Source organism: Nerophis ophidion, linkage group LG12 (assembly GCF_033978795.1).
Source record: "Nerophis ophidion isolate RoL-2023_Sa linkage group LG12, RoL_Noph_v1.0, whole genome shotgun sequence".
NCBI classification, from domain to species: Eukaryota; Metazoa; Chordata; class Actinopteri; order Syngnathiformes; family Syngnathidae; genus Nerophis; species Nerophis ophidion.
The window spans coordinates 30784767-30808837 of NC_084622.1; the positions used below are offsets into that span (position 1 = coordinate 30784767).

A 24071-nucleotide genomic window follows, 5' to 3' on the forward strand; every position below is an offset into this window, starting at 1 on the left:
GCCCCGACTTAAACAAGTTGAAAAACTTATTCGGGTGTTACCATTTAGTGGTCAATTGTACAGATTATGTACTGAACTGTGCAATCTACTAATAAAAGTGTCAATCAATCAATCAATCAATTTCTCCATCCTATCACTAGATAGTTCAGAAATATTAAGTGTAATGCTGTCTTAAACGATGACGCTTGCCTTTCAGAATGGCTTCTGGCATTGCATTGTGGGATAATTTAGCCAAAAATACGAAGTCCTCCATAGCCTGAATAACAGCCGTGAGATGATCAAACATCACTTAAGGCCATCACCTGGTACATGTTGGTGTGTTCACATCATTTTCACACTGGTAAGTTTGAATCAAAGCATGATTTATTCCGTTGCTGACATAACTATCAGTAGGGTGGTAGCATTAACTAAGGTAATTAGCTAAGCTAGCTGCAGGTTATGACCAATGTACAGTATTTTTGAAAAAATAAATAACTCTATTCATAGATGAATAACCAAGAAGACTTTAAATATTTCCCAGATTAATGCAAATTGTATAGCAGACTTGAAATAATATTTAGTTAGAAATAACATTTCTCAAGGAGACACCACACAGTGATAAGTCCTGTTGACATACCGCTGAAAGGTCGACAGTCTTCTCTTTCTAAAAGACATTTCTGATGTTTTGCACTCACCCAAAGTTGATTTTCCGCAAGCCTTTACAAACTTTGCATTCCGAAATGTTTTGCCTGTATAAAAACTGCTAACCGAGAGACAGGTCATGTTCGACGACTTGCTCGAATCTTGTCTATTAGACATGCTTATATAGATCAATTTAAAATGTTAATTATTTTTTAAGGTAGTGAGCCTTTAGAATAGGGACTTGTTTGTTTCAGTACAGTCCCTTGATTTTTTTTCTTTCGTACAATCCATTTTAATTTAGTTTGTCACAATACTGCTGGTTGAATACAGCCATGTAAACAGAAACTTCACCCAGCAACAATTGCAAAATCACGTCCCGTTTTGAGCCCTATAGCAGAAGTCTGTGTGTTTCATATTATATTTATTTGTATACCTGTAGAAACAATACAGGAAGAAACAAACAAACCACGACTATGTGGAACTTAACAGTTGAGTTACTGTCACGCTTGGTAAAAGGATTGGACTCAGATGCAGAGTTGGGACTTTAGACAGGCTTTTATTTTGACAACTTCCTTTTACCTCCAAAGTCAAGAAATAACAATATCTATAATCACAAAAAAACTACTCTGCGAAAAAGTTCCAGAAAAAGAAGGAACAACCGAAAATCACTCCAAACGGAGGAAAACACAAATGTAAAGACGAACTATAATTGACGCCGTATATGCTATAAAAAGTATTTAACAAAAAAACGCTCCAACAGGAGGACCAAAACAACAGCTATGAAAATTTCTACACTACCTATTCTAATAAAGTTTAAACAAAAATAGTCACTTAAAAAGTTGAGGAATGAATGAAAAAATTTAACTGAAACTAACCACTGGGGCTGAATAACGAAATAATCAAAATCACTCTGTTGAGGAGGAAGAAAGGAAAACTCAAAATATTCACAAAGGGGTTCAGGATCAAGGGACATAAGCACGAGACAAGGCAGGGCATGAACAAGAACATGGACGCCAGAGAGCACGAACAAACGAGACAATCCAATCTGGCACACAACAAAGGAAGGAGTGAGCTTATAAAACACATGAAGGTAATAGGGAACAGCTGGAAACAATCAGAGAACAGGGATGACGTCAGACTGATGACACAAAAGGAAGGGCAAGTGACCTGAAACGAGAGGAGAGTTACTTTTCAAATCAAAAAATGCAAACCATAAGACAGAAAACCCCAAGACAAGACATCCCTCACCGCGGTGTGACAAGTACAAAAGGACATAATGTGTTTTTTTTCCCAACCAAGTCATGCTGCTTATTGCTTGTTACATTGTCAGTGTTTCTGTTCTTTAAAACATAATCCTGTGAATTAATGAATGGCTGAAGTTTTTTTTTAGCAGATTGTGAGGGACAGAATACATAATATGAATCGGTACAGTTTCCAAACTATAGTACTTACTCAGTTTAATCGACCATTAAATGGTAACACCCCAATAAGTTTTGCAACTTGTCTAAATCGGGGTTCACGATAATCCATTCATGGTATGAATATAAACTAACAGCATAATGCACTCATCATGTCATGATACGTGGCCCGGATCATGTTTTGGTATTTTGGCTTAATTTTGGACCTCCTCAATTCCTGTTTTGTGCACCCTTGAGTTTGTTTTAGTTACCACGTTTGCTTATTATTTTCACCTGCCTCTGATTGGTGTTCGGGACGATCACCTGTCCCCTAGCACTAATCGGAGGCATTATTTAAACCTGCCTTAGCCCGTCAGTCGGCCTGGCTTCTTTGTTTGCTTCAAGCTTCTATTACTTGAGTATTGCCTGTCTCTAGTCAATGCTAAGTGTTAGCCCTAGCGTCCAGTGCAATCGACACGTTTCTCCTCTGGCTGGTTTTCTGTGTTGGCACTTTTTTGAGTCTTTGAGAATAAATCATCTATCCTACCTGCACGTCCTGTCCGGAATGGTCCGTTTGCATCCCAGGGAACGAACCTCGCTGTAAGCTGCGACCCCCCACACGTAACACATCATACAAGGAAATCATCAGAGGCAGAGTCACTAATCGACATAATAATACTGAAATGTAGGTCACAACTAGAAGCAGAGTCACTAATCGACATAATAATATTGAAATGTAGGTCACAACTAGAAGCAGAGTCACTAATCGACATAATAATATTGAAATGTAGGTCACAACTTTGAAGGATATTTACACAAAGCAGTAAACAAAAAAAAAGTATATACAATTCATTTACAATCCTGGGGTGGCCTGTGGAGAGGGTGGGGGGTTGTAGATAAAAGTTGAAGCTACCTCTCAATGCTGTTGTGAAGGAGGATAGGGATGCACTTTCTTTTACACCTGTTGGGAGTGCATTCCATATTGATGCGGCTTAGAAGGAGAATCAGTTAAGACCCTTGTTTGATCGTAATCTGGGTTTGATGTGATTTGTAGAGCTCCCCTTAGTGTTGTGGTTATGGCGGTCGTTAGGAATTAGTTTGACATGTACACCGCTATCAGGGAGGTGTGGCAAATTTTGAATACAATGTTCAGTGCAAGTTGTTTAACTCTGTCCTCCACCCTGAGTCAGCCCACTCTGCAGCAGTGGGAAGGGGTGAGGTGGGATGGGGGGTGTAGATTGAAGTAGCTTGTTTTGGGATGTTTGTAGTCTTGATTTAAGAGGTTTTCAGGTGCTGGGATAACAGGAGGTGCATAGTTAATGGAAAAAGGGTTGGATGAGAGTTCCTGCTTGGGTCCTTATGGTGTTTTTGTTGACCAGAGAGGAGATTCTGTATAGAAATCTTGTTTGTTGTGATTTGTGTTTAACTGTATGCTTTGCTGCATATATTACATCTATGAACTAACCTTCCACAATGTATTTGAGCTGCAAACATCGGGTGCCTTTCGCTGTACATATCCAGAGGGCCAATGGGTGAAATGTGACCTTTTACATCATACAATATGGAATAAACGAGCATTAATGAGTCCCTTCCTGTGAGCTGAGCACTGCAACCTTGCTATCGTTATCTTTGGATCTATGACTGTCGCAGCTGCCTTATTCCATGTTTACAAGTATTTGCTGGGTGTGAATATTGCCTGTGCAGGCTTATTAGACCTTGTTTATGTGCTCAAGCTGCACAAGTTTACATGCATGCAATGATTTTATCCCATATTTCTTATTGTGCCATGGTCTGGGGACAGGCCACAATATGTGTGGTGAAGCCTCTGTCGTCGTTATATAAATAATCACTAAAGATAGTTGACCAAAAAACAATTAAGTATTATTAGAATGGAATAGAAAGTACTTTATTAATCCCTAGGGGAAATTCAGCACCACAGTTCACACACAATAGACAATAATGAATAATATAATATATATATGATATTATATATATTTATATACATATATATATATATATATATATATATATATATATAATATATGAATAATATAAATATATTATACATATATTCTACATTGAAGTGCATTTTACTGCCATAATACCCAAAAAATATAACATGACGAGTTTTGATAATTTTATAAATTTCTCATTAATTTAAGTGTCTTAATGCAGTGGTTCTCAATCTTTTTTCAGTGATGTACCCCCTGTGAAAATGTTTTAATTCAAGTACCCCCTAATCAGAGCAAAGCATTTTTGGTTGGAAAAAAAAAAAGAGATGGAAAAGTAAAATACAGCACGATGTCATTAGTTTCTGATTTTCTTAAATTGTATAACAGTGCAAAATACTGCTCTTTGTCGTGGTCTTTCTTGAACTGTGTGGAAAAAAAGATATAAAAATAACTAAAAACTTGTTGAAAAATAAACAAGGGATTCAATTATAAATAAAGATTTCTACACATAGAAGTAATCATCAACTTAAAGTGCCCTCTTTGGGGATTGTAATACAGATCCATCTGGATTCATGAACTTAATTCTAAACATTTCTTCACAAAAAAAGAAATCTTTAACATCAATATTTATTGAACATGTCCACAAAAAATCTGGCTGTCAACACTGAATATTGCTGCATTTATTTTCACAGTTTATGAACTTACATTCATATTTTGTTGAAGTGTTATTCAATAAATATATTTATAAAGGATTTTTAAATTGTTGCTATTTTTAGAATATTTAAAAAAAATCTCACGTACCCCTTGGCATACCTTCAAGTACCCCCAGGGGTACGCGTACCCCCATTTGAGAACCACTGTCTTAATGGATTAGCCCCTGATGTGTCAAGAAATACAAAGATACAATAGTGAAGGTGTGCAGACTGGAGCTGCAGTTGGCGGGAGCTGTAGAGTGAAAAGGTGCCGGACCACTCTGGGTTGGTCTGCGTTCTCAGTGAAGACCTCACGTCTGTGGAACTCTTTGCCACTGGAGTTAAAGTCACAGTCGGACATTAAACGTTTCTCCACAAAACTGAAAAAGTGGCTTAAGGAAAATCGGAAGTGTGAGCACTAGAACTGGGTGTAGTATGGACAAATGGGGTCAATTATTTTCAAACTGTTTTTATTTTTGTACTTGTCTTAATCCTTTTGTATGTGTTCTACACTTATCTAATTTTGTACTTGTCTTAATCCTTTTGTATGTGTTCTACACTTATCTAATTTTTTTTTTTAAAGTTTAACCAGGGACAAGGGTTGCAAATTAGCCTGTGGCTATTAGTCTTATGTACTTTGACATCGGTTACCTATGGGTAGCAATGTTTCATTGTAATGTCTCTGTCAAATAAATACATGAATAAATGGCCCTGTGATGCCACCCCCACAACACTATCCTCCACCCCCCGCTCAAACCCGAGAGGGACAAGCGCTAGAAAATGCTTAGATGGATGGATGGATGGGATGGTTTGTTACCTAATCAAATAATCTCAGAGACAAAATATCACACACAACCTAGACCCTAGACAGCATTTTCTTGCATTATGCAGTTTATTTTTCAATCAATTGTCTAGGGTGGTTTTGTGCGTGCACAAGCATGTAGGTGTGTGTGTGTGTGTGTGTGTCTGTGTTAGTTGTGCATATTTTGAAAATCATTTGCATTGCATTTAAAAACACTAGTTGATTTATGTTATGGGCTTCACGGTGGCAGTTGGGTTAGTGCGTCTGCCTCACAATACGAAGGTCCTGCAGTCCTGGGTTCAAATCCAGGCTCGGGATCTTTCTGTGTGGAGTTTGCATGTTCTCCCCGTGAATGCGTGGGTTCCCTCCGGGTACTCCGGCTTCCTCCCACTTTCAAAGACATGCACCTGGGGATAGGTTGATTGGCAACATTAAATTGGCCCTAGTGTGTGAATGTGAGTGTGAATGTTGTCTGTCTATCTGTGTTGGCCCTGCGATGAGGTGGCGACTTGTCCAGGGTGTACCCCGCCTTCCGCCCGATTGTAGCTGAGATAGGCGCCAGCGCCCCCCGCGACCCCGAAAGGGAATAAGCGGTAGAAAATGGATGGATGGATGGATTTATGTTATTTTTGACCCAACTCTCTCGTTTGAGTCACACATTAAGAGTGTTACTAAAACAGCCTTCTGTCATCTCCGTAATATCGCTAAAATGTGTTCCATTTTGTCATTATTCATTCGTTCGTTTCATTTCTTTTTGATTACTGTCTAGCATTAAAAGATTACAGTTGGTACAAAATGCGGCTGCTAGACTCCCATACATCCATCCATTTTCTACCGCTTATTCCCTTTCGGGGTCGCGGGGGGCGCTGGCGCCTATCTCAGCTACAATCGGGCGGAAGGCGGGGTACACCATGGACAAGTCGCCACCTCACCGCAGGGCAAACACAGATAGACAGACAAAATTCACACTCACATTCACACACTAGGGCCAATTTAGTGTTGCAAATCAACCTATCACCAGGTGCATGTCTTTGAAAGTGGGAGGAAGCCGGAGTACCCGGAGGGAACCCACGCATTCACGGGGAGAACATGCAAACTCCACACAGAAAGATCCCGAGCCTGGATTTGAACCCAGGACTGCAGGACCTTCGTATTGTAAGGCAGACGCGCTAACCCCTCTCCCACCGTGAAGCCGGCTGCTAGACTTTTGACAAGAAAAAGAAAGTTTGATCATATTACGCCTATACTGGCTCACCTGCACTGGCTTCCTGTGCACTTAAGATGTGACTTTAAGGTTTTACTACTTACGTATAAAATACTTCACGGACTAGCTCCATCCTATCTTGCTGATTGTATTGTACCAAGTGTCCCGGCATGAAATCTGCGTTCAAAGAACTCCGGTCTACTAGTGATTCCCACAGCCCAAAGAAAGTCTGTGGGCTATAGAGCGTTTTCTATTCGGGCTCCAGTACTCTGGAATGCCCTCCCGGTAACAGTTACCTCAATAGAAGCATTTAAGTCCCAACTTAAAACTCATTTGTATACTCTAGCCTTTAAAAAGACCCCCTTTTAGACCAGTTGATCTGCAGTTTCTTTTCTGCTCTGCCCCCCTCTTCTTCATGGAGGGGGGGGGGGGGGGGGGGGCACAGGTTCGGTGGCCACGGATGAAACGCTGGCTGTCCAGGGTCTGTGCATCGGTTGGGGACGTCTCTGCGCTGCTGACCTGTCTCCGCTGGGGATTGTCTCCTGCTGGCCCCACTCTCTCTATTATGTTATATCCACTATGGACTAGACCAGTGATTCTTAACCTTGTTAAAGGTACCGAACCCCATTAGTTTCATATGCGCATTCATCGAACCCTTCTTAGTGAAAAATAAAAGGATTTTTTCAAATTCAAGACAAAGTTATGTTTTTGGTAACACTTTAGTATGGAAAACATATTCTAAGTATCAAATACTTAATTTAGAGGTTTTTAGACACTAGCGAAACATATTCCAAGTAACAAAGACTTCATTTGGAGTTATTTGGTTAGGGTTAGAGGGTTAGAGTTATAATGAGGCCATGCCGAATTAGGTATTAATAAGTACTTAAAAATGACTAGTTAAAAGCCAATATGTTACTAATTTGCATGGTAATAAGCAACAATAATTAAGGTTGAAGATGTTCCCCATACTCAAGTGTTACCATGTTTTATTACTGGTGCACAAAATGAACCGTGCATGAACATCACCTTGTTCAAAGAACAAAACCGACACAGTGCATAAACTCAAAACAATCTACACATCTGCAAATAAGTGTGACTTCTGCTGTTGCCGTATCGGTAATACGCCGAAAGGTAGAACTTTTTATTGACACGATGAATCGGGTTTGTTTTGACCTCCGCCGAACCCCTGATGTCGACTCACCGAACCCCTAGGGTTCTATCGAACCCAGGTTAAGAACCACTGGACTAGACTCTCACAATATTATGCTACACCCACTCGACGTCGATTGCACCAGTCGACCGGGGGGGGCGGAGAGGTTGTGCGGGGTGCGGTCCCACATCTGCGGCCCCCTCCAAGGTTTCTCAATATCATGCCATTGGGTTGAGTTTTTTTCTTGCCCTGATGTGGGATCTGAGCCGAGGATGTCGTTGTGGCTTGTGCAGCCCTTTGAGACACTCGTGATTTAGGGCTATATAAATAAACATTTGATTGATTGATTGATGTGAGGGTTACAACACCTAACTTTGATAACAAGTCATCAGCGTGGAAATACCATATCAAATATAACTACCGGCAGGAAAAAATATACCGATGTGAGGGGGGGGCGGAGAGGTTGTGGGGGAGGGGGGGATGTCTTACGTCTGCGGCCCCCTCCAAGGTTTCTCATTATCATGCCATTGGGTTGAGTTTTTTCTTGCCCTGACGTGGGATCTGAGCCTTGGATGTCGTTGTGGCTTGTGCAGCCCTTTCAGACACTCGTGATTTAGGGCTATATAAATAAACATTGATTGATTGATTGATGTGAGGGTTACAACGCTTAACTTTGTTAACAAATCATCAGCGTGGAAATACCTTATCAAATATAACTACCGGGAGGAAAAAATATTCCGATGTGAGGGGGGGTCGTGGGGGAGGGGGGGATGTCTTACGTCTGCGGCCCCCTCCAAGGTTTCTCATTATCATGCCATTGGGTTGAGTTTTTTCTTGCCCTGATGTGGGATCTGAGCCGAGGATGTCGTTGTGGCTTGTGCAGCCCTTTGAGACACTCGTGATTTAGGGCTATATAAATAAACATTGATTGATTGATTGATGTGAGTTACAACACCTAACTTTGACAACAAGTCATCAGCGTGGAAATACCATATCAAATATAACTACCGGCAGGAAAAAATATACCGATGTGAGGGGGGGGCGGAGAGGTTGTGGGGGAGGGGGGAATGTCTTACGCCTGCCGCCCCCTCCAAGGTTTCTCATTATCATGCCATTGGGTTGAGTTTTTTCTTGCCCTGATGTGGGATCTGAGCCTTGGATGTCGTTGTGGCTTGTGCAGCCCTTTGAGACACTCGTGATTTAGGGCTATATAAATAAAAATTTGATTGATTGATTGATGTGAGGGTTACAACACCTAACTTTGATAACAAGTCATCAGCGTGGAAATACCTTATCAAATATAACTACCGGCAGGAAAAAATATACCGATGTGAGGGGGGGGCGGAGAGGTTGTGGGGGAGGGGGGAATGTCTTACGCCTGCCGCCCCCTCCAAGGTTTCTCATTATCATGCCATTGGGTTGAGTTTTTTCTTGCCCTGATGTGGGATCTAAGCCGAGGATGTCGTTGTGGTTTGTGCAGCCCTTTGAGACATTCGTGATTTAGGGCTATATAAATAAACATTTGATTGATTGATTGATGTGAGGGTTACAACGCCTAACTTTGATAACAAGTCATCAGCGTGGAAATACCTTATCAAATATAACTACCGGCAGGAAAAAATATACCGATGTGAGGGGGGGGCGGAGAGGTTGTGGGGGAGGGGGGAATGTCTTACGCCTGCCGCCCCCTCCAAGGTTTCTCATTATCATGCCATTGGGTTGAGTTTTTTCTTGCCCTGATGTGGGATCTAAGCCGAGGATGTCGTTGTGGTTTGTGCAGCCCTTTGAGACATTCGTGATTTAGGGCTATATAAATAAACATTTGATTGATTGATTGATGTGAGGGTTACAACGCCTAACTTTGATAACAAGTCATCAGCGTGGAAATACCTTATCAAATATAACTACCCACAGAAAAAAATATAGCGATGTGAGGGGCCTTTTTATGTCAATTATTGGGCATTTCTAGTCATAATGACTCTGGCTTGTGGTTGTTCGAAGAAACATCGAGAATTATTCCTGCAGGTGAAATGGATGATGCTCCATGTAACTTAGATAATGGGGTTCACTATGTAAAGCGCTTTGAGTCACTAGAGACAAGCGTTATATAAAAGTATTTCACTTCACTTCAGTTACATTCAGTCATGGTTGGATGATTGATATATTTGAATAGCACTTTGACCAGAGGTTGAGGAAAGAGGAGATACTTACTAGAAAAGAAGACATAGCTAAAATGCCAGCAAATAGAAGCTACTGATGACAGAAATATCCTCCATCAAGGATGCAGAAGAGTGTGCTCAGAGATAAGTCAGTGGGAACGTTTGACGAGCACTTGCTATCAACAGCGCAGGTGGTATCTTACCTCATCCATAATTTATGTCTCATGTAGTGTACATGTGTATGAATATTTCATGCTGATACTGTTTGTGTGGCAATGTTCCTTCTCTCCCCTTTATCACAACATATGATTGCTTTGAGGCGAAAGGCACAGTGGATCATCAAATGTGTCGGAAAAGAACAATCTCAAGTCGGGAAAGATGTAGAGAAGAAACAAGTGATTTTTACTCCATCACAGTTGTTGTCATCCAGTTTTCTTGAGCGTTCAAATTCAAGGGTGCCAGAGGGTGGATGAAAAATATGCCACCAAAGAGGTCAAACACTTGTGAGAGTCAGAACCAGCTTGATTTTACTTTGCACATTCTGCTTGTTCTTCGTCTTTATGTGGCTTTTCTGTTGTTGTTGCAAAACCAATAGCAAAAAAAAGTGCTGACTCCATAATACGTATTGTAATAACGTACATGATAATGATCGATATCATGGTCTCAATTAACTTTCAAGTTTACAGTTAGTTAAACATTCTATATGTTATACACATATAATGGTTATGTCTTGCTTTACACACATTCATTTTTGTTTGTTACCTTTAAGCAATTAAGCAATTAATGTGTGTAATAGCCTGATATATTTTTTGAAGAAGGAATTGAGATTGTAGAGAACTAATGTGTCAGAATCAGAATCAGAATCAGAAACGTTTTTATTGCCATTGTTTGAGAATGGGTTCGCAAACTAGGAATTTTACTTGGCGCAATCATGCAACATAAAAGACATATAACACAGAATAGAATAACATGAGCTGTAAGTGAGCTATCAGATCCTGTTATTGTTCACGTGTCTGATGGCCGAGGGGAAAAAACTGTTTAGATGGCGGGAGGTGTGGGTCTGGATGGACCGTAGTCTCCTGCCTGAGGGAAGAGGGGAGAATATTTTGTGTCCAGGGTGAGAAGAGTCAGCTGTGATCCGACCCACACGCCTCCTGGTCCTGGAGGAGAACAGGTCCTGGAGGGGTGGAAGTCTGCAGCCAATCACCTTCTCAGCAGCATGTACCATGCGCTGCAATCGATGGCGCCAGGGAACAACACGGTGATGGAGGAGGTGAGGATGGACTCGATGATGGCTGAGTAGAACTGCACCAGCATCTTAGTCGGGCACTTTCAGTATTTTTTGTCATTGCTGTGTGTGTGTGTGTGTGTGTGTGTGTGTGTGTGCGTCAACAAGTTAGGACCGAAAAAACATTGCATCTAATAGACAATGTCTCATATGCATCCCTGGTGGTGAAATCCATCAAAACTTGGGTGGTCCCAAAAGGGAATTATTTAAATTGACTCTGACCAACATATGTAATAACGAGTGTGTGTAAGATATTGAAACGAGTTTCTTTTGGCTAATATGTATTTAAAACAATAAATAAATATGTATATAGAGACATACTGTACTAAAAAAACAATTATAAAACCAAATATTCCCCCCCAAAACATATTTACTAAAAGCTTACCTTTTTTATATTTGCATAGTATGTATACGGACGGTGTGGCTCAATGGGAGAGTGGCCGTGCGCAAACCGAAGGTACCTGGTTCAATCCCCACCTAGTACCAACCTCGTCACATCCGTTGTGTCCTTGACCAAGACACTTCACCCTTGCTCCTGATGGGTGCTGGTTAGCGCCTTGCATGGCAGCTCCCTCCATCAGTGTGTGAATGTGTGTGTGAATGGGTAAATGTGGAAGTAGTGTCAAAGCGCTTTGAGTACCTTGAAGGTAGAAAAGCGCTATACAAGTACAACCCATTTATTTATTCATATACTATTAATGTTGTAAATACAAATTACAAATCTTTATATATTTAGGAAGGGTGGTCCTAAAGAAGTAGGCATTTTTTGGAGGTCCGAAGAAGGTAACAAATACCATAATGTGTGTGTGTGTGTGTGTGTGTGTGTGTGTGTGTGTGTGCGTGTGTGTGTGTGTGTGTGTGTGTGTGTGTGTGTGTGTGTGTGTGTGTGTGTGTGTGTGTGTGTGTTCTTGTATGTCTATCCTTCTTGAGACATCAACAAGGAAAAGCACTTTCCTTATGAGGACCTGTGAACAAGTTTGGACCAAAATCATGGTCCCAATACGGAAAACCATTGCCTCTATTAGAGAATGTCTCATTTGCACCCCTGGTGGTAAAATCTATTAAAATTAGGGTGGTCCCAAAAAGGAGGGATTTTTCAAATTGAATGTCTGTCTATCTGTGTTGGCCCTGCGATGAGGTGGCGACTTGTCCAGGGTGTACCCCGCCTTCCGCCCGATTGTAGCTGAGATAGGCGCCAGCGCCCCCCGTGACCCCGAAAGGGAATAAGCGGTAGAAAATGGATGGATGTGTGTCGCTTTTAAAAGTGCACCCCCTTTGGCCAACGTATGTAATAACAAGTGTGTGTAAGAAATTAAAATGTGCCCCCTTTGGCCAACATTAATATGGATATAGAGACATATTGTAACAACTTGAAATAAATAATGAACATTAAAAACCAAATACAAACAAATAATTTCCCCCCCCCAAAAAAATTTTACTAAAAGCAGTCTTTTTCTCACAATGGTGACATTTGTCATATACAATTCTGACTTTGATCACAATATGGGCAATTTTTTTGTTGTTCTTGTACAAACCCCGTTTCCATATGAGTTGGGAAATTGTGTTAGATGTACATATAATTTGAATACAATGATTTGCTAATCCTTTTCAACCCATATTCAATTGAATGCACTACAAAGATAAGATATTTGATGTTCAAACTAATAAACTTTTTTATTTTTTTTTTGCAAATGATAATTAACTTAGAATTTCATAGCTGCTACACGTGCCAAAGTAGTTGGGAAAGGGCATGTTCACCACTGTGTTACATCACCTTTTCTTTTAACAACACTCAATAAACGTTTGGGAACTGAGGAAACTAATTGTTGAAGCTTTGAAAGTGGAATTCTTTCCCATTATTGTTTTATGTAGAGCTTCAGTCGTTCAACAGTCCGGGGTCTATGCTGTCGAATTTTACGCTTCATAATGCGCCAAACATTTTCGATGGGAGACAGGTCTGGACTGCAGACGGGCCAGGAAAGTACCCGCACGCTTTTACTACGAAGCCACGCTATTGTAACACGTGGCTTGGCATTGTCTTGCTTAAATAAACAGGGGCGTCCATGATAATGTTGCTTGGATGACTACAGATGTTGCTTCAAAACCTGTTTGGACCATTCAGCATTAATGGTGCCTTTACAGATGTGTAAGTTACCCTTGCCTTGGGCACTAATACACCCCCATACCATCACACATGCTGGCTTTCGAACTTAGCACCTATAACCATCCGGATGGTTATTTTCCTCTTTGTTCCGGAGGACACCACGTCCACAGTTTCCAAATATAATTTGAAATGTGGACTCGTCACACCACAGAACACTTTCACACTGTCACACCTGGACTTGGATTTGTTTTGCTTCTTCCACGCAAAGGATGATTGGCACGAGCCAGACGAGAGTGTAAGTGCATATTTGTTTATTTAAACACTACAATAAAAAAGAAACAAACTAAGGGCGCTCACAAGGGGGTCCAGAACTTGGCTAAAAAATACAATCAGGAAAACAAAAACACTTGCACGATGGCATGAATGAACTATGGACATAAACAAAAGGACTTAGCACAAAAGCATTTAACTATGACTATACACAACAACTTACATGACAGGGAACTATGGACGAGGGCATGAAGGAGGTGCAGTAAGGGTAGCGTGTGTGCGTGAAGGCAAGCAGGCAAGCAAGCAAAGTTCCCAGAACGATGAACAGAAAGCAAATGACTTAAGTAGTAGCAGTGGTAATGAGAAACAGGTGTGAGAGCTGAGGGACGGGGCGTGACTAGGATGGCAAGGTGAAAATCAATGGGTTGGCATGGAAACAAACAAAACCAGGAAATGCAAAACGTGAAGCAAGAGTCCAAAAACAAAACAAAACATGACAAAACATAAACCTTGCTTAACAACAAAAAAAGTAGTGTAAGTAAAGGAAACCTTTCTTAACTGTTTATCGTGTTAACTTTTGAAAGCCATAATAATTACCCTAACTGAAACATTCAACTGTGATTGTCAGTCAAAAAATAAATATACTTGAAATATGCAAAACTTACTGGAATACAGTGAACCTTTTTTCGTTTCATTTTATAATTTTAGAAATGAGCTTTGACCAAGATATGCTTTGTAAACTATTTATTTATAACATAAAAAAAAGCCACTGTACATTACAAGCACACTATGAAGACCAAAAGACAACCAAGAACAGAACAGACAAGAATATTCTTAAAAAAATATATATATATATATATATATTTTTAAAATCAACATTTAAATATACAATGGTACACTTTAAGCACCGTACAACAAAGCAGCTTTCCAGGGCTGAATCATTGCAGATATTGAGCTAGTTTTCTTTGTAAATGTCTTTACATAAAACTCACACCATTAAAATAAGACTACAAAACAACAAAAAGTATAAATAAAGATAATAATGTATATATTCCACTCACACTAAAACATTGACAGCATTTAATTAGAATTACCTACTGACATTCTGCAAGTCTGTTGTCAAAAATGTGTTTACATATCAAAACTATACCATTTACCATTTTTCTTCAAAATAGTGAATCTTAAAAGGTTGATTTGACACACTCAATCAAAACTTTCAAAGCAGAGATGAACTCTTAAAATTAATTTATAAAAAACCATACTCTACATCAGGGGTCTCAAACTCTATTTACCTGGGGGCCACTGGATGCAGCAACTGGGTGAGGCTGGGCCGCAAGCAAAGATTTCTTAAAAAATCTAACATGTACTTTTTAATGAATTCACCTTCTATAAATGGCTTTCCCGTCCTAGCAAGATACTAGTCAACCCTCACGATTTTTCAGGGAGACTCCTGAATTTCAGTGCACCTCCCGACAATCTACCAGTACAACCATTTTCCCGAATTTGTCCCAATTTTCACCCGGCCAATATTATTAAGGGCTGCTGTGACTGCACTGCCTTTAACGTCCTCTACAACAGTGGTTCTCGACCTTTTTTCAGTGATGTACCCCCTGTGATTTTTTTTTTCAATTCAAGTACCCCCTAATCAGAGCAAAGCATTTTTGGTTGAAAAAAAGAGATGAAGAAGTAAAATACAGCACTATGTTATCAGTTTTTTATTTATTAGGGACGGCGTGGCGCAGTGGAAGAGTGGCCGTGCGCAACCCGAGGGTCCCTGGTTCAAATCCCACCTAGTACCAACTTCGTCACGTCCGTTGTGTCCTGAGCAAGACACTTCACCCTTGCTCCTGATGGGTGCTGGTTGGCGCCTTGCATAGCAGCTCCCTCCATCAGTGTGTGAATGTGTGTGTGAATGGGTAAATGTGGAAGTAGTGTCAAAAGCGCTTTGAGTACCTTGAAGGTAGAAAAGCGCTATAGAAGTACAACCCATTTATTTATTTAACCCATTTATTAAATTGTATAACAGTGCAAAATATTGCTCATTTGTAGTGGTCTTTCTTGAACTATTTGGAAAAAAAGATATAAAAATATATAAAAAACTTAATGAAAAATAAACAAATATTCAGTTATAAATAAAGATTTCTACACATAGAAGTAATCATCAACTTAAAGTGCCCTCTTTGGGGATTGTAATAGAGATCATCTGGATTCATGAACTTAGTTCTAAACATTTCTTCACAAAAAAGAAATGTTTAACATCAATATTGATGGAACATGTCCATAAAAAAGTATAGCTGTCAACACTGAATGTTGGATTGTTGTATTATTTTTTTCACAGTTTATGAACTTACATTCACATTTTGTTGAAGTATTATCTAATAAATTCATTTAAAAAGTATGTATGTATTACTGCTATTTTTTAGAATATTAATAATAAATCTCACTTTTCCCTTGGCATACCTTCACATACCCCCAGGGGTTCGCGCATCACCAATAAGAGGACTACTGCTCTACAATGTGTCATCCCGCTCGCTTTTACATCACACAACCAAAGTGACGGCTCTGTAATATTTTGTGTGAGACCTGTGTGGAACTATGTAAGTGGCTGCAAGACCTACTTGGTCAACAGCCATACAGATCACACTGAGTGTGGCCGTATAAACAACTTTAACACTGTTACAAATAGGCGCCACACTGTGAACCCACACCAAACAAGAATGACAAACACATTTCGGGAGAACATGCGCACCCTAACACAACTTAAACACAAAAAAACAAATACCCAGAACACCTTGCAGCCCTAACTCTCCCAGGCTACTATACACCACCTCAACCGACGCAAGTAGGGAGTGTGGGGGCGTGGGGTGTTGGTGGTAGCTGGGGTGTGTATATTGAAGCCCGGAATAGTTAGGGCTGCATGGGATTCTGGGTATTTGTTCTGTTGTGTTTATGTTGCGTTCTCCTGAAATATTTTTGTCATTCTTGTTTGGTGTGGGTTCACAGTCCGGCACATATTTGTAAGTGTTAAAGTTTTTTTTTATTGCCACTCTCAGTGTGACCTGTGTAGCTGTTGATCAAATATGTCTTGCTGTAGCACACGTGCGTGTGACACAGCTAGATGCAACATATACCGGTAACTGGGCTTGCACGCTGTCTATACAGGACGTAGAGGGCGCTAAAGACAGTACCATTATGGCACCCCCTGAATGTTGTTGATTGGGTAAAATTCGACAGGGATTTCGAGAGAATGAATGCCCTGATAATTGGGAACGTTGGGAAAGTATGACGCGGTCAAGCGCCGTTCACATTAAACTTGCGGGCCGCACCAAGATTATATTGTCATATCAAAGTGCGGGCTACAAAGTAACGTCTCGCGGGCTGCAATTGGCCCGCGGGCTGCATGTTTGAGACCCCTGCTCTACATGGAAAATATCATGAGACAGTCAATAGAAATACATTTTAATACACACGCTTGGAACCAAATTCTCGAAATATTGAACATTTAATTTCACATCAGTATTACCACGTCACTGCTGTACAAAAATATTTTGTTTTTTTCTGCAAGCATACATACTTTGTACAAACATAATTATGCTACGATAACAACTAGTAACTACAGTCGAAGAAGAAAAAAAGTCACACTACTCAAATACTGTTAGTTTTGACACATTTTAAACAATTAAAAAAAAGTTCACTGGATTAATATCTAAATTGCACTAATCAACCCTTAAAAAGTTTAGCAAATGATCATGCTGACAAGTAAGCACCATGCAAAAGCCAAACGATTTAAGATCATTCACAGACTATATCACTCAATTTTATGCAGTTATGACTACCATAGTTCTTGAGTTTGCAAAAACAAAACTCACACAGGACAGAATTATAGCCCCCACTGGGTAACAACCGGCTGGGTCAGGCTTTAAACCTCCCATCCCAAAAACTGATCATTGACCAACGGCTGACGTTGCCAGCTTCGAGCAGCAACGATTTGAAGATGTCAACAACAAAACAAAAAAACAAGTCTTTTAATGTTACCATTGTTAGAAACATAATAAAAACTGGGGGTGCCCTGATCCAATATTCCATCCATCCATCCATCTTCTTCCGCTTATCCGAGGTCGGGTCGCGGGGGTAGCAGCCTAAGCAGGGAAACCCAGACTTCCCTCTCCCCAGCCACTTCGTCCAGCTCTTCCCGGGGGATCCCGAGGCGTTCCCAGGCCAGCCAGGAGACATAGTCTTCCCAACGTGTCCTGGGTCTTCCCCGTGGCCCTTCTACCGGTTGGACGTGCCCTAAACACCTCTTTTGGGAGGCGTTCGGGTGGCATCCTGACCAGATGCCCGAACCACCTCATCTGGCTCCTCTTGATGTGGAGGAGCAGCGGCTTTACTTTGAGATCCTCCCGGATGACAGAGCTTCTCACCCTATCTCTAAGGGAGAGCCCCGCCACACGGCGGAGGAAACTCATTTCGGCCGCTTGTACCCGTGATCTTATCCTTTCGGTCATGACCCAAAGCTCATAACCATAGGTGAGGATGGGAACGTAGATCGACCGGTAGATTGAGAGCTTTGCCTTCCGGCTCAGCTCCTTCTTCACCAGAACGGATCGGTACAACGTCCTCATTACTGAATACGCCGCACCGATCCGCCTGTCGATTCCACGATCCAATATTGGTAGCGGATATTGGTCTGACATCAACAAAAAAACAAGGATCGGATGATACAGACTTGCATCTAAAATCTCCAATACAAAGAGTCCTGCAGCGTGTTTACTTGTGCAAAGCTCGACAGCCAGTTAAGCACGCAAAAGTAATATGTTTTTCTACTTTAGTGAAGTCATTTACAAAAGGTAAACATGGTAGGGTATAGATTACTGGGAGCTAGCAGCTACACAACAGATTAGCACACAATAGCACACCAGCTAGACATACGTGCTAATTGTCCGTAAGTGAACAATATTGCAGTTTTAAACCCATTTGTCAATACAAACAAAGCAAATTTTACTTACAGAAATTAAGTTTCCAAGACATGTTAGAAAGTATACAGTAACAAAAGTGTCCGCATCATTTAACTTTGACTGAATTATTGTAGCCACTTGGTGTTGTCAAAAAGCCAATTACCACTCCACTTCAACTTAAAAGCAGCATAAGTCCATTCCAGATGGTTATAGCGGTATAGCTGGGTTGGTAGAGCGGCCGTGCCAGCAACTTGAGGGTTGCAGGTTCGATCCCCGCTTCCGCCATCCTAGTCACTGCCGTTGTGTCATTGGGCAAGAGACTTTACCCACCTGCTCCCAGTGATACCCACACTGGTTTGAATGTAACTTAGATATTGGTTTTCACTACGTAAAAAAGCTTTAAGTCATTAGAGAAAACGCTATATAAATATAATTCACTTCACTTCAATTCAAAATAAGAGTCTAGAGAGCTATTACCTATATGTTTATCTGTATAAACCCAGTGTACATCATGTCGTTAAGCCAGGCTAGAGTCATGCACTCCTATAAATGAGCCGACCAATGTTTGACACCATGGAAAATCACAAATAACTAATCTAACGTCGCTTCACTTTTGTTTTATGTGGAGACTACAGTCTGAATGTGAGAAGTGAGTAATATTTTTATTTGGGGTTTCACTTTGTAAAGCGCTTAGAGTCACTAGAGAAAAGCGCTATATAAATATAATTAACTTCACAATTCACTTAATAACAAATAGGTTGGTGTTTTTTCCACACCTACCATTGGTCGTATCAAGCTTTTTCTAACATTCTACACAACAAAATGATAAAAGTATACATTTTTTGAGCCGGCTGAAGTATTGATATCGAATCGGAAGTGAAAAAGGGACACTCTCAATATAAACCCAACAGGGATGTGCCTACATTGACCATGCAGTTACTGTAATGTCTTTGTTGTTTTTGGCCCTGGGTTTTTCAAGTTGCAGTCACAAAAGAGACAGTTTAATACAGAAACAACACATTTTTTCCTTTTGAAGTAACCACAACTTGGAGTTCAATGCACTTTCCAGCCTTGTCTGTCATGCCTTCATGTACTCCTGGAAGGGAACTTCCCGGATCCCCCACAGCTCAGCCCTCACAGCCATCTTGATGTCATTCATGCTTTCAAAAAGGGAAAATTAGGAAAAAACCCACACTGAAAAGGAAGGCTGCACCAGCACGATCATTAAAAATACTGCTTACCTTAATTGAGCTTTGTTCAAATTTAAGTCAATAGAGTAGGATACTAAATCCATAGATTGGATAACTGTACTTCCAGCTGTAATAGTATTAATTAATTCACAAGGTCAATGCTCGAATTGGGAGAGAATAACACTGGAAAGAAAGGATGAAAACTTCTTGAAAGTCACAGCTGCTTTAAATATCTCAGCTACCACCCGAAACACAGTACTGAACTGAAACAACAGAAGAATTCCTCAAATGTGTTGAAGACTGAAAAATGCACACACTAATTTGATCTTTCAATAGTGTGGGGAAAAACTAGTGTTCTTGCTTCACACAGGATTACTGTAACTCCTTAATTGTGCTGAACAGAGCAGTAAACTGCTAGCAAAGGAAAATCTAATGTCACTTTTAAGTTTAGGAGATTATAGAAAGATCAAAATAAAAACAATAACGTGTGAGGGAAACATTATAACACTACTGTATGAATCTGTTCTTGGAGGAAACTACTTAAATTTACTTAAAATGACCTGATTTCATGTTCAGTTTCCCTCTAACATTTTAAAATAAATATATGTTACACGGGTATGTGTTGTTTTTCACATCGTCCAAATTCATTGAAATCCCTACATAGTTATCGATTTCAAGGCTTCAAAGACTTCAGGTACTTACGTAACGTCCAGCTGACTTTTTGCTGTACATGGTTCTGGAAAATCAACTCTGGCATCTTCAGATGTAGAGTGATCCAGCTTATTATCATTTAGTAAGGATGTGTCAACACAACTCTCCTCTAAAATACCAATATAAGTGGCTGATTTGGGCAAATTTTCTTTTTTGTTGCCATTTAAAATCGGTGGCTCCTGACGACCATTACCCTTTTGGGGATTTACATCTGTTCTAGTCTTTGGATTGACCCGGCTGATATTAGACTGGGAGGTACGTGGGTCACGGACTGTGCCTGCCGGAATTGCTGACAACGTCCTCAGCATTCCGTCTTGCTGCCTGCAGTGGTACAACCCGCGGAATGCCGAGCGGAACTTCTGAGACATGGCGTTGTATATCACTGGGTTGATTGCACTGTTGGCATACACGCAAGTCCGACAAAACAACAAAAACCAGGCATCCAGATAGGGTGTGGACACAAAAGAGTTGATCAGAACCAACGATCGGTAGGGCATCCACAGAAGAGCAAATAGGATCACCACTACTGCCAGCATTTTGGTCACCTAGAAAGAGAGAAGGAAAGCCTCATTAATGCTTTAAATTACATAATTTACCACATAATCACAAAATTCATAGATTTTAAAATAAGGACGAGGTCTAGGACAGGGGTCGGCAACCCAAAATATTGAAAGAGCCATATTGGAGCAAATATGCAAAAACAAATCTGTCTGGAGCCACAAAAAATTAGATGCCTTATATCCGTCTTATAATCATGTAAATGTCTAAATTGGCTACTGGGATTGTCCCGATACCATATTTTAATAACGGTACCAAAATGTATTTCGATACTTTTCTAAATAAAGGGAACCATAAAAAATGGCATTATTGGCTTTATTTTAGGAAAAAATCTTACGGTACATTAAAAATATGTTTCTTATTGCAATTGAAGAACAATTTAGTTCGCAAATAAAATAGTGAACATAGAAAGAAAACTTGTCCTTTAGTAGTAAGTAAACAAACAAAGGCTCCTAATTTGTCTGCTGATGTACTGTATGCAGTACACTTCTGTTAAAATGTAATAATCACTTTTTCTTCTGTTGTTTGATACTTTACATTAGTTTTGGATGATTCCACAAAATTTAGGTATTGATCCGATTCCAAATAGTTACAGGATCATACAATGGTCATATTCAAAGTCCTCATGTGTCCAGGGACATATTTCCTCAGTTTAAAAACATGATATGAATTTGTTAAAAAGTAAAAAAGGTTTTGTGACGATAAAAAATATTGATGTAATCAAAGATACGCTCCTGTACTTGGTATCATTAGAGTGGATGTCAGGTGTAGATCCACCTGTGGCATTTGTTTATATTCAGGGTGCGAGCTTGCTGTTAGGGGTTAGCTATTGTGTCCTACGGTGTGTAGTGAAGCATATTTAGCTATTTCTTGTTCTGCAGGGATGATACTTGTAAGAAACTTACTTTTTTTGTTGCCATGGAGGATTAGTGATTTAGAAAAAGCTAAAATACTGCCGACTGAGGATGGACGTTCGCCGCTAGTTAGCGAGCCATGTCTTTAAGAACATCTTCCTGAGGTCGTTTCAGTGTTATAGCTTCACCTTTATTGTTAGTTTTTGGGCCAAAATTCATCCGTTCTCCCTTTTCTTTCTATAGCTGTGTCTGCCTGCAAGTACTCTTTGATTGTGCGCTGCCGAAAATGCTCCCCTGCTCGCAAAACCAGCAATGCTAATACATGACGATGACGCACCGAATCGGTGCTTTTCAAAAAGAGTATAGTACCGTTTTTGATTCGTTAGTACCGCAATACTATACCAGTAACGGTATTCCGTACAACCCTATTAGCTACATAAGCCTACTATCAAAATGACCATATGTCACAGGCTGACTCATATGTTGTTTGAAATGTTGAAATTTTATATTTGTTCTACACATTTTTACAAAACTGGAAGACATTAGTAAAACGCAGGCTTCTCAGAGGATTAGGTAACTCCTGGAAATGACTGGCTTTTAAAGGACAAAAGCCATCTTCTTCTATTTGATTTATTGCAATCTTTGCAAGATGGGTAACATTTGCTGTGACGGACCACTATCAGAAATGCAGCCATTATTACATACAGCCAATATGTCATGCGACATGCAAATATAAAATAAATACACAGGTGACCTAAGTAATATAAATTGAATGAGCTCAAATATACCTAGAAATGAGGCAAAATGATGCAATATTTACATACAACTAGCCTAAATAGCATGTTACCATCAATTAGCTTACAACCATGTACTGACCAACTATGCCTGAATAGCATGCCACACAAGTCAATAACGACAACAAAGCTCACCTTTGTGCATTCACACACAGCATTAAACGTTTGGTGGACAAAAATGAGACACAGAAGAAGTGGCATGAAACACGTCTTTCTCTGGCAGCATCGGCGAAAGTTGTACATGTAAACAAACTGTTGCTCTAATCATCCATCCATCATCCATCTTCTTCCGCATATTCAAGGTCGGGTCGCGGGGGCAGAAGCCTAAGCAGGGAAGCCCAGACTTCCCTCTCCCCAGCCACTTCGTCCAGCTCCTCCCGGGGGATCCCGAGGCATTCCCAGGCCAGCTGGGAGACATAGTCTTCCCAACGTGTCCTGGGTCTTCCCCGTGGCCACCGACCGGTTGGACGTAACCTAAACACCTCCCTAGGGAGGCGTTCGGGTGGCATCCTGACCAGATGCCCGAACCACCTCATCTGGCTCCTCTCGATGTGGAGGAGTAGAGGCTTTACTTTGAGCTCCCCCCAGATGGCAGAGCTTCCCACCCTATTTCTAAGGGAGAACCCCGCCACCCGACGGAGGAAACTAATTTCGGCCGCTTGTACCCGTGGTCTTGTCCTTTCGGTCATAACCCAAAGCTCATGACCATAGGTGAGGATGGGAACGTAGATCGACCGGTAAATTGAGAGCTTTTCCTTCCGGCTCAGCTCCTTCTGTCACACCTATGGATCATGCTTTGTTTTGTCATGTTATGTTTTTGATTTTGGACATTCAGTCACGTTTTGCACTTCCTGGTTTTGTTTCCATGCCAACGTATTAGTTCCCACCTTGTCATGCCCCTGCCCTCAGTCCCGCACCTGTTCCTGATTATCACAGCCAGTAGTTAAGTAATTTTCTTTCTGTTCATCATTCTGGGATCCTCACACACTCACGCGCACCCTACCCATGCTGTCCAAACCTTTACGTCCTGTCCACAGTTCCATGCCGAGTAAGTTTATGTATTTATGCCACAGTGCACTCTTTTGTTTCATGTCTTTAGTCCTGCCATCGTGCTGTTTAAGTTTATAGTTAAATTGTCTTTCATGCCCTTGAGCAGGTGTTTTTGTTTCACGTTTGTACTGTTTAGCCAAGTTTCTTCCTCCATTGTGAGTGCTTTTTGTTTATTTGTTTATTAAATAAACAACCATGTACTTACATTCATGCCTGACTCGTCCCACATCATCCTTGCATCGAGGAAGCACAAACATCCATAGCCCCAGCCTGACACCTTCTTCACCACAACAGATCGATACAGCGTCCGCATTACTGAA

General features: G+C 40.6%; 1 protein-coding gene across 2 annotated transcripts in view; it reads right to left on the minus strand.

Annotated features, from left to right (window-relative positions):
* Window positions 1–16693: 16693 nt before the first annotated feature.
* The window catches only part of trhr2 (thyrotropin releasing hormone receptor 2), a 72784-nt gene continuing 65406 nt past the window's right edge, over window positions 16694–24071 (minus strand). For both annotated transcript variants that reach the window (XM_061917351.1, XM_061917350.1), the window contains exon 6: window positions 16694–21040. In XM_061917351.1, the coding sequence (XP_061773335.1) occupies window positions 20483–21040 (558 nt within the window). In that variant the 3' untranslated portion in view covers window positions 16694–20482. The remainder of the gene's footprint in view (window positions 21041–24071) is intronic.